Raw genomic sequence first — 12,178 nt, 5'->3', positions numbered from 1 at the left:
GCCCCATAATGAGCTCAGGCTGCAGTGGGAGAATCTGGCAGCAGCCCTCCTGGAGGATATTCTTCTCTGCCCATGGTGTCCAGGTTAGACAATCAATAATCTTTACTTTGACCCCATGCTGTCCTGGGGTTGGTTTTCCTTGCACTGAATTTTAAAAGGGGGGTGTTTGCCAACCTAGGACAACTTGACTTGTAGGGCAAGCTGATCAATGATAAGGGGATATGATATGTCAGTGCCTCTAGCATGAAGGATCCAAGATTTTTTTTTCCCTTCAAGACAGGGTTTCTCTGTGTAGCTTTGGTGCCTGTCCTAGATCTCACTCTATAGACCAGGTTGGCCTCAAACTCACAAAGATCCTCCTGCCTCTGCCCCCTGAGTGCTGGGATTAAAGGCATGCACCACCATTCACCCAGTAGATCCAGGTTCTTAAAGACAGAGAGATAATGTTTTTGGAGAATTCAGGTAGCTTGAGCAGAATTTGGCAGCTTTGTATAATGACATAAAGTAAAAGAGAGGTTATTTATTAGAAAGGCCAAACATGCTTAATAACAGCAAAGAGGTAAGAGTGAAAGCCATGCATATGGACAATCAAGGGGAAGAGAGTTGTCACACAGACCAGGAGGTTGCAGGGGAACCGGAAGTCAGGATGACACCCCCATACATGGACAAGTGCTCAGGGAGACAGGGGACAGAACCTCTATTGCACATATATAGACCCTCTGGCAACTCCCCCCCACCCTGTTACTAGGACTCACCCCATAGTCATACATCTTCACAGATGTGCTGTGATCATCCAAATGTGGGCATTGCCATGTCTACAGAACCCTTGGAAATCAAGACAAACATAACAGACACACTATATGTAACCAACCTAGTTCTTCTGGACACACACACACACACACACACACACACACACACAGACACACACACACACACACAGAGACACACACACACACTGTCCCAGACTTGAGATAATAGATACTGAAACCTATGTCTCATATAAAATTGTGCCACTAGCTACTTTGGGATAGAAATAGAATGGGGTTGAATGTTGGGAAGGGGAAGAAAAAAGACATCGATATCAATACATGGACAGATGATCTTAAATTATGTAGGTGACATTTTATCTATAAACACAATAGACAGAGATACTTTCAGATGTTTTCAAATCCAGAGACTGACTTAGGAACCTTTATGTGCTGTGTTTTGAAAATATCTATGAATCAGATTTCTATATTGAAACTTAGACTCCAAAATGATGATGTTAAGAGTTAGGCCTATTTGAGGCTTGGGTCATGAGAACTATTAACTATCCCATCACATATAAGGTATCACCTTTGGGTCAGAGAACTAGCCATCAAAATACAGCACACCTGTTGGTATCTTAACCTTTGACTTCAAGGTCTCCAAAAGTATGAACTTGATGAGAAAGGTCATGTGATTTTGACATAGCCCACCATTCTCTCCAAAGAACCCACATCAACCTTCTCCAAAGCTTCTGCTTCACTTAAAGGGGTTTTTGGTCTTAGAGAAGAGGACAGTGAGAATGAGAGATGAGGCAAGGAAAGAAAGAAGGGACCTAGTCCCAGTGGAGGGTGAAGAGATGGGTACTTTGGGGCTCACAAATCCACACTGTTATTGGAGCATTTATTGAGTGGGTCTAGCAAAAGATGACCCATCAGGATAAGGAGTCACATGCAGAGGATTTGCGATAAATGTAGAGGAACAGACAAGTACAGAGGTTATGTGAATATTAGAATCAACTCAGTTTCTTCAATATGTTTTTGGAACCTCAAGCTAAACACAACAGCAGCCAATGCTACACACCTTCCTCACACAGGGCACTAGAGCTCTTTGTGCATGTTCTGAGATCTCTTTAGCTCCTGAATCTTCTGGGGCAGAGTCTTGGTCCAGAACTGCAGCCTTCTGGCCTTCAGGGCTTGGCCAACAGCAGGCTTGATGTCCAACTGCAGGTACTGCTCATCATGGTCCAACATGGGCCAGTAGGGTAGACCCTCACTGTTGGGGTTCCTGTGGATATGCCAGCCAGTGGGAAAGGGTGAGGTCACTTTGATCCAAAGTCTGACCCTCTGATTTGGGTCAGCACAGTGGAAAGATTAGGACAGTGGTTAAGGGGGCTGATGGGTCAGGTGTCTTGATATAGGGATACAAGTTTCACCAACTAGTTTTTACTCCATGTGGGGGAAAGACTACCTCACTTGTTTTATGTTTCCCTCTGAGAGGCAAGATCTAAAGAACAGTACCATAGCACTTATGAGCCAGGTCACTGTGAGGTGACCAGTAACCAATAACTACAAAGTATCTGTATAAATGTTCTATGGGGGTAGAGAAGACTTTATCATGTGATGAAATGTCCATGCATGATAAGAAGGCCACCATCCAAAAGGGAGTCCTATATAGGGACCCACACCTGGACGATTGAGAGAGAGAGGTGTATTCTTACCCATGTCTTGCAAAATTGGCCCAGTATTTCATCATTCTCCTCTTCAATAGCTCTTCCTCCTCAGTGAGGTCAACTAGAGTCAATAGGAAAACAAAGGTCCAAGTATATGCCACATCAAGCAACTGCCAACTCATGATTCAGACTCAGCTGTTGTCTGACCCCAAACTATGGGCTTTGTTACCTCCCTTCTTCACTACATACAGTATCCAAGATCCATGCAAGCCTCTAATTGAATTATTGACCCAATGTGCTGTCATTTCCCACATTACAGGCTAGACTGGAAAGGGTCCAGATTCTAAACTATCTATCTATCTATCTATCTATCTATCTATCTATCTATCTATCTATCTATCATCTATCTATCTCAAGGAAAATAAGGAAGACTCACATTTCGCACTCCAGAAGAAGGACCCAAAGACAAAAGGAACCTCATCACCATGGTCAGCCTTCACGTGGGGTGGCTTGATATCCTTGAAGAAGCTGGATCGATGTTGGAACTCATAGAAGTAGACAGGAGCATGGGAACCTGGAGGTAAGGACAGATGGGGAATTAGTGGTCCCATATCTGGAGCTTTTCTGATACATGTTTGGTGGCAAGAAACCTTGATGAAATGTTACTTGGAATCATAAAAATTAAGTGGTGGAGGGAGCTTCAGGCTGGAGCTCTAGCTGTGGAAAAGCCCGTGGCTAAACAGTGTCCATGGCCTTCCTAGATGAGTGGTTTTGTCAAGTCAGTAGAGTTACTAGCAACTCATTTTCCACTCTGTACTTAGATATCACTCTATTAAACTAGACATGAGGAGATCTGGATACCACATTGTTCTACAGTGCTCACCCGTGACCCACTTCTCTGAGCTGTTCCCCTAAGCCTTATTACAGAGGTACTCACGCTGAAAATGTGCTACTTGGAGTGCAGGGATCACAAACATGAAGTCTCCCATCATCTCGGTGAACTGTATTTGGAGGGCTTGGGGATCCTCAGTGTCCTCTATGTACTCTTCCATTAGCAGGTCACCACACTCAGGAGGCAACATCTACACCAAGGAGATCAGGAAGAATGAGGTTAGGCATGTTCTCAGTTCAAAAAGGCTCAACCTCCAATCTTGTAGACTATTACTTTAATTGGGCAAAGATGTGTTACATTTGTTTATGCTGTGGAACATTACTTTAAGTGTGTAAAGATGTGTTACATTTGTTTCTGCTGCTCTCCTTTAAAGATTTAAAGATGTGTTACATTTGTTTCTGCTGTATTTGTTTATGTAAAGATGTGTTGCTGTTTCACCTTGACTGCCTAAGGCTTCTGACTGGTCTAATAAAAAGCTGAATGGACAATAGCTAGGCAGGGCTGGTGGGCAGAGAGAATAAGTAGGAGGAGAAATTAGGCTCAGGAAGAAGAAGAAGAGAAGAAGGAGAAGAGAATGAGGAGAAAGAGAGGGACACACCAGGGGCCAGAAACCAGACAGACACCAGACAGACACCAGACAGACATGAGGAGCAGTGAAAGATACACAGAAGGAAAGAAAGGTAAAAAGCCCTGAGGCAAAACATAGATGAACAGAAACAGGTTAAGTTATAAGAAACAGGTTAAGTTATACTATAAGAGCTAGTGAGACAAGCATAAGATAAGCCCTAGCATTCATAACTAATAAGAAGTCTCCATGTCATGATTTGGGAGCTGGTTGGTGGCCTCCAAAAAAGAAAAAGCTTGCTACACTCCAAGGTGACACTACACAGAATCACACATAGATGTGCTCCTTTATTAACAGGGATGTTGTCTGAGGAGGAAATATGAGGGAACTCTCTCTATGGACAAGACCAGAGGTGTCTCACCATTTGTGCTGCTGTATTCTTCAGAACATCCTGCAGGTTCTTTCTCGTTATTTCCTTTATTGTCTGAGCAGAGCCCGTGACCTGGGAGGCAGAAGTTAGGTCTTAAGTGTGGATCTGATGGACTTGAATTAAAGATGTATTGAGCTCTCATGCTTAACATATGAGTCTCTGGCTCCCAGAATATTGGAAGTGAGCCTTACCATAGGAATGATCCAACCATACTCATCATTGTTGACACCTATGATGCTGGGGACAGGATGAAAATCCACAGAAGCCAACAACTCTTGGGGATGCCTGGGTAGGAACTCCCCATCCACCACAGCAGGGATGACCTGGAAGACCTGAGGGGCATTAAAAGTCAATGCTGAAGGTCATTGAAATATACACGTTGATCCACTGAGTTAATTTCACCATTTTCTCATTTCTTACTAGCCTCACGGTGCTCTGCTCATTCTGGAAGAGAGCCTACACTTAGATTAGCCTATCTTGGTGTTCATACTGCACACAGAACTAAAAGAACACAAAGTCATAGAGATGAGGTATTTGGTTCAGAGTCCCACATCCTGTTGACCAGGTCCTTTCAGACACACAATTCTTCCAACCTTGTTAATGACCAGAATCTCTGCTTCACTTTTGCCTCTCAGACAGTGCACCAGGGCCTCTGAGTTCATGGCTTCACATCCAGATAGGTTGGCAACCGTCTATGAAGGAAACAAGCAGGGAGAAGAGTTTTCTCAATTCCAACTCCATGCCCAAATACCACACTATAGTGTGTGTTGTGTGTGGATTGGATTAATCTGAAAAATTTCCCAAGTCCTGTTGCTCATAGGTGACAGATAGCAAGCACTATCCTTTATAGCTGTATACTTGTTCTTTTTCTTTAGGGTAATTTTTTTTCCTCCACTCATCTTTCTGTGTTTCATGTATGAGAGAAGGAGCAAGTTTACCAAAGTTTGTATGTGAAGGTTCGAGGACAAAGTCTCAGACTTCACCATTCCCTGTATTTGGGACAGGATGTCTTCTTGTTTTGCTTCTGCCTGCACTGGCTGAGCTGCTCTGTGGACATCCAGGGATTCTCTGGTCTTTGCCTTCTCCCTGACCACAGGAACATTGGAATTACAGATACATGTTGCTATCTCCAGCCTTCTGTAGGTTCTGGGGATTTGAACATAGGCCTTCAGCTTGTACTCTGAGCACTTTAAGAGAACCCACTGAACCATCTCCCTACGCCTTGCATACTCAATTTTGTCAGTGATTGAAGCTTCTAGGGGAAGCTTTGCTGTCCACATAACACACTCAGCCTGTAGAAAGCAGAGGTGTGGATCCTAACCCTTGAGTCTTTCAGAAAAAAAATGACGATAGGTCCTTTCCCTAGATCCTTGTTTACCCCACGGTGCCAGAGGATAGTGCTGTGGCAGTAGATACAGGGCTGAAGTAGTTGGGGGCACTCACTTGATAAACCGCCTCAGAGGAGCTGGAGACGAGACCAGGCAACACGGCTACTCCACTCTGCATGATGGCTCTGTGGAAGAGTCCTTTGGACAATGGGGACACAACATGTGAAGACACACTTGTGCCACCTGCTGACTCACCAAAAATGGTGACAAGGTCAGGGTTTCCTCCAAAGTAGGCGATATTATGCTGGACCCAGTGTAGGGCAGCTACTTGGTCCAGGTAGCCCCAGTTGCCTCTGGCATGCTGGTCTCCAGTGCTGAGAAGTGGAAGGGACATGGATCAAAGGGCTGTCTAGGTTCTTCTCAGCTGCCATTGCACTGCCCAGCCTTAGGCTCACCTGAAGAAGCCCAGGACACCCAGGCGGTACTGGATAGTGACCACCACCACATCCTCAATGGCTGCCAGAGTGGATCCATCATACATGGAAGCCATTCCTACAACGAGTGCACCACCATGGATCCACACCATCACCTGGAGAAGTCAAGAGAGATGCCAGGAAGCTGCTAGCCAGCCCAACCTCTGCAGGACTGTTTACTAGAGTATCAACTGCTGTGCCTCTGTGCAGCTACACAAATACATAAAGATTCTCAGCACTTCAGGGCCTTGGTCATGGCTAGGGGCCTCTAGTAGCCCCATCAGGTTGTTTGTAGTCCTCATCCCCACCATGTATCTCAGTTTGAATTAATGTCTCTATGTATAGAGTAATGCCATCATTACTGAGGCTTTTCATAGTGGAAGAAAGAGGGGTGTCTCCATGGATATTTCTTCAGCTTGAAAAAGAAAAGGATCACCAATTCTCATTGGCCCAACAGAAAATCTAAAATTGTAAATGGATGACCCCACCATTTTGGTCTTGAGCAGGCAAGTGGTTCTGCAAGGCACAGGTTGTATAAGGAGTCTTGGTTTTATCAAAGAGCCAGAGCCTTTGATCACTCAGTGCTACAGTGCTTTGTGTCCCTTACCCAGGTTTCATCTGCATAGTGTGGCCGAGAAGGCCTCTTTTGACCCAAATAGGGTAAGGCTTTTCAACAGAGTCCACATTGCAATGGAGCTCAGGTTGCTTTTGCCCCTACTAATCATCTATAAAAACATGCCCTGTCCCCAAGCTGACCATGGCCTGACACTCACAGGCAGGTTAGAGCCCTCATGGGCATGAGCTGGTGTGTAGATGTTGAGATGCAGGCAGTCCTCAGACATAGAGATGGGAGGCGTGGTCATTTTTAGCTTTTTCAGGCCCTCTGAATTCGTCATATCAACATTTTGCAGACAACTGGTGAAAAAGGGAGACAATTATTCCAAGAGATGTATGGTGGTCAAACCCAATTGTGAGTCTGGATCTTTTCTCAGCCACCTTCAGCTCCTGCTCCTCATGATACCCTGTTAAAACATATTCCCCCTCTAAAGTCCCTTCCCACCAAGGTAATGGCCATAGGCTCCTTGAAAGCTGGGATGGAGCCAGAATTCTAGGGAATCCTTAATGCTGTGTGATATTTTGATTGTGTTCTGACAAATAAAACTTGCTTGGAGTCAGAGGGTGGAGCTAGCCCCTAGTTAACCATAGAGGTTTGGAGGATTGTAGAGAGAAGGAAAGGATATGGTAAGGAGGCACTGAGACAGGATCTTGGCCCTTTTGGTCAGAGGAACAGAAGAGATAGGAAGTCACTGGTGGCTGCTCCCCCGTTTCCCTGATCTTTCAGGTTTTTATCCCCATATCTGACTCCTGGTTTTTATTGCTAAGTTTAATTAGATTTATGCATCAGTGCTCCAGTTGGGTAGGGCCTGGATGTTATTCTTTCTAAGTATTGGATATAGAGACTTTCAGGTATCTCTATGGAATGACTGGCTGTATGTGGTCACATTCACTGAATTGTATAAGAATAGAAAAGTGAACTATGCATTAGCTAGCTGCATGCAAGCTTTCTTTACTCTCTGTTCCTGGCTGTGGGTGTGATGTGACCAGCTCTTGTAATTCTCTTTCACTGTGAATTCCCCCACATGACGAATTGTAATCTGGAGCCTAAAATAGTAGCTTTCTTCCCTAAGTTGCTTTTGTTGGTATTTTATTACAGCAACAGAAAACAAACTAAGATTGCAATATTGGAGTGTTGTATCCAAAGGTACTAGAGGAATCAGTGGCTAATACTGCCCCAAAGGATGGTGAGAAATTCTTTATTCCATGTACAGACTCTCAGGGAACTTCTTTTTCCTACAGTGTCTCTAGAAGGAATTAGTTACATATCCTTGTTCCTTGATCAATGGTGCCTGGCCCTATAGGTTGTCACAGTGTCTGTGAGGCTGGGGTTAGCAAGCATCCATCATAGGACTTGAAGTGTATGCTATTGGATTCAGGGGCACTCTCTATTAATATGTCACATAACTCATGCCTAGAGATCCCTCCCATTGTGGCAGAGAACACTGGGCTCAATTTGAACCTGTGAACAATTTTATCTTTGTTCCTTTCTATTACCTGCATCTTACTCCATGTGGGTGCCAAAATCTGACCCAGGAGACTAGCGAGGTCATTCTACTCAACCTTAGCACATGCATCAGAAAAATGCATGGCAGGCTTCTCCACAATGAGAGAAAACTGCTACAGAGGTGAGGTGGAGGAAAGAGTTCAGCATGGCTCATAGTTCAGAACAACTGTTCACCCCAGGGCCAGACATCCTCTGCATCCAGAACTTACATGGCTGGATATGAGGTCCCATCTCTTACACCACTCCATGGTTCAGGGGCTTCAGGGGGTGCAAAGCGCAGTTGTCCTATAGGTGGCTTGGCAAAGGGAATTCCCAGGAATCTGTGGACACCAACTTTGGTGTCATTCACTTGGATGAGGCTGCCACGGACCTGGCCTGTGTGTGTGTTTCTGATGGGGCTGGCCTCTGATGAGTCTTGACCTGGGTGGAGAGATGCCATCAAGGTTAGCTTTGTGCAATCAGCTCCCACGGATTTTGGGAGTTCCCATCTCATTGTTACCAGGACACACAGGAAGGGAACCCAGGACCTCCTAGTTCAGCTGTGGGGTGTGAGTGTGGGAGCTTCCCTATCTCTTGGGGCCAGGAACCTTTCCTATTGCCCTTTGAATGGTGTCAGAGCATTTCTCTGGCCAAAGATGTCACACACTCATAGCCACATAAATCATGAATTTATGATTATTGTTATTATTATTATTTGAGATAAGGTTTCTTTGTGTAGACCCAGATGTCCTGGAACTTACTCTGAAGACTAGGCTGGCCTCTAACTCACAGAGATGATTATTGTCATTCTCATCCAAAGGTCAATAGTAGCTACAGTCATAGCCATACACTGAGGAGGGATATATACCTTCAGCCCACTTTTCCTTGAATTGTCTGGCACTCTTCAGAGCTTCTTATGCTGAACTGTCTTCTCACTATGGTATGATTTTAGACATCTCTGACCATCTGTGTGGGTACACAAAATCTGTGGCCAGGGGATTGGGAGGCATATGTTTCCCACACTTTTATCTATCTGCTAAATTCTATCATTTCCATCAGCCCCCATCGCTGCACCATCCCTCCCACAAGCTCAGCCTCTGACATGCAGAATTTGGCAGCTCTGACTCTAGTCATTACCCATTGCCAGTTTAGTGAGCCTCACCCTGCACATGGAGGAGGAGAAGCAGGAGCCCAAAGACCACAGCATTCAGCCAGCTATGAAGTAGTTTCAGTGGCATGATCAGCTCTCAGGCCTGAGTCTGTGCTGCTACATAGGACGTCCACGTTTCACAAACAGAAAGCAGAAACTGTGCAGCATGCCCAGGCAGGAATTTAAATCAAAAGGATGTAGGCGGGAACTTGGTGTGGTGGGGCAAAGTTCTCATTGTAGGAAGAACTGATTAGTCAGAAATGACAGAAGCCAATAGCCTGGAGGCAGGGCAAAATTACTGTATTATTCTTGGTTCTCTAGAGTAGCAGGATTTATAGAATAAATCTCTGTATATAAATATGGAGAAATGGGATTTATTAGAATAACTTACAGGCTATGGTTCTACTAATTGACAGTGGCTGGCTATGAATACAAAGTCCAAGAATACAGAAGCTGCTCAGTCCATGAGGTTGGATGTCTCATCTGTACATGCTGGAATCCCAAAGAAGTAGGCTCTAATGCAGGTGAAGGAATGCGCTTGCTATCAAAGCCAAATCATCTGTCTCCCATGATCTTATATAGGCTTCCAGCAGTTTGGCCCATATTAAAGGTATATCTTCCTACCTCAAGATCTGGATAAAAGGCATGTTATTTCCTGCCTTAAATGTCTGGAGAAGTAAATTTACCCACTTCAAACCAAGCATAAAACCCCTCACAGATGTGCCCTCCATCTCTGGATTTCAGGTAATTCCAGATGTAGTCAAGTTGATAGCCAAGACTAGCCATCACTGATACTTCTGCTGTTTCTGTTCCCTCTTTGGCCTTCTGGAAAGACACTGCATGGATTCTAAAGCTCTTCTGAGATACCAGGAACCCTGTCCTCACTCTAGGACAGAAGGCTGTAACAGGAAAAGCCATAGGGTCTTCTGTGAGTAGGTACTTACTCAAGATGTCACAGGAGAGACAGAGGACTTCTGTGAGTAGGTACTTACTCACAATGTCATAGGAGAGACAGAGGGCTTCTGTGAGTAGGTACACACTCACAATGTGATAGGAGAGACAGAGGGCTTCTGTGAGTAGGTACACACTCACAATGTCACAGGAGAGACAGGCAAATGCAGGTCCTCTGAGTGTGACCTTCATCCTCAAGACTCCTCTGTGCTTTGAAGACTCAATTTACTGAGCCTGCTTCCAGGGTCCCTAGTCCCTGCAATAATCTTAGGATCTACATGAACATTTCCCTGTTAAGTCACAGTTGTTTCATCAAAACAGAGTGCAATTCTGTTGCTTTTAATGTCCACAGTCCCTATTCACTCCATGCTTGTGATGTGTCTCTTCTAGTGGCCAGCTCCTACTAAGATCAACTTCACAGTCATTTAGCCATTTAACAAATATTTTTAATTGTTTGTATGTATTTATTTACTGTGCTCATATATGTGTGTGTGTGTGTGCGCCCAGGCCATGGCTCACATACGGAGGTGAAAGGACAACTTGTTTAAGTCCATATTCTCCTTCCATTGTGTGGATCCCAAAGAGGAATTCAGGTCATCAGGGTCAGAGGAAAGTTCTCTTACCACCTTCTCATCAATATCATATGTAGCTATATGACAAGCATTTAATGGGGTCTTGCTGGCTCCAACACCAGGATCAAGCTGGGCTCTCAGAACTTATTATAAAGCAGAGATACAAAGTGATAAGTAAGAGTCTCAGAATCACAAAGAACCCTCACAGGATAAATTAAAGAATGCAAGATCAGAAGCTTATACTGACTGACTTCCTAGAGGAAGTGATATAGGGATCAGTGTCAGACAGCCTTTACTGCCACCTGAGAATTGACCTTGGCTTCAAATTATCATCGTTGTTATCTAAATAATAGTCTAGATCCCCACAGCATGGCACTGTGGGACTTCTTCCTTGGTGTCTCTCTGGCTGTTTCCCTGGCAGAACACAGCTTGGCTTTCCCTGTCTCCTCTGATCAAAAGGGCTCCTTTAATTCAGTGTCACCTTTTCCAATGCACTATTCTCCTGACTGTGGTCCTAGCCTTTCTTGACAGATGTTCTCTCCACTCCAAGTTCCTAACCAAATGAACTGCTGGACCATGAGGGCTAAGAAGTTCCAAGTTCCTCCAGTCTTGGAAAGGAAGAACCAAATGGGCATCCCTGTGCTTCTCAATCCCAGACATGTTTGTAGCTCAGCTAGGGAAATCCCTGTGTGCTCTGCTACTCACTGCACCATCACTCAGAGGCCCCGTGTTGTTGATGGTCATGACCACATTAAAATGTGAAGTGAAGACGCTCAGGTTCTGTTTTGTGGAGGAAAGCATAGAGTAAGTAGGGAGATTGTGAGAGTTAGAGAGAGAGAGAGAGAGAGAGAGAGAGAGAGAGAGAGAGAGAGAGAGAGAGAAGAAAGAGAAAGAGGGAAAGAGAAAGAGGGAAAGAGAGAATGTGTGTAATAGATATATAGGTAGATAGATAGATATATAGATAGTTAGATGGATGGATAGATAGATAGATAGATAGGAAATTAGAAGCTCAACTCCATGAAAATACTTGCAGCGAGATACCACTATACACTTATTCAATATAACCAGGTGTAAGACCCATAAAGCCAAATGTTGGCAAAGACATGGAGCCACTGGCACTCTCAAACATGTCTGGAGAAGATACAAAGTGATATAGTCATCATAGATGACAATTAGTTTCTTTAAAGTTAAACATATTTGTCCTGTGATTGAGTAATTCTACTCCCAGGTCCAAGGAATTGAAAACACCAATTACAAAAACTCATACTTCAAAAAGTTTATGAGTTTAATTAAAAGTAGT

At 44.3% G+C, this 12,178-nt stretch overlaps 1 protein-coding gene across 1 annotated transcript; it reads right to left on the bottom strand.

Annotated features, from left to right (window-relative positions):
* Positions 1 to 1,628: 1,628 nt before the first annotated feature.
* On the bottom strand, positions 1,629 to 9,532 carry LOC102906231 (acylcarnitine hydrolase-like). Its single transcript, XM_006986767.4, has 12 exons — positions 9,368 to 9,532; positions 8,436 to 8,646; positions 6,878 to 7,019; positions 6,087 to 6,220; positions 5,747 to 6,005; positions 4,897 to 4,995; positions 4,495 to 4,635; positions 4,295 to 4,375; positions 3,354 to 3,498; positions 2,853 to 2,990; positions 2,465 to 2,537; positions 1,629 to 2,031 (listed from the first exon to the last, which is right to left on the bottom strand). Exons 1-12 carry the CDS (start codon positions 9,441 to 9,443, stop codon positions 1,845 to 1,847), a joined length of 1,686 nt encoding a protein of 561 aa, XP_006986829.1. The 5' UTR covers positions 9,444 to 9,532; the 3' UTR covers positions 1,629 to 1,844.
* Between the last annotated feature and the right edge of the window lie 2,646 nt (positions 9,533 to 12,178).

Source organism: Peromyscus maniculatus, chromosome 5, assembly GCF_049852395.1.
Source record: "Peromyscus maniculatus bairdii isolate BWxNUB_F1_BW_parent chromosome 5, HU_Pman_BW_mat_3.1, whole genome shotgun sequence".
Lineage (NCBI taxonomy): Eukaryota > Metazoa > Chordata > Mammalia > Rodentia > Cricetidae > Peromyscus > Peromyscus maniculatus.
The sequence above is the reverse complement of the archived record's forward strand: the minus strand, read 5'-3'. Positions and strand labels throughout refer to the sequence as shown.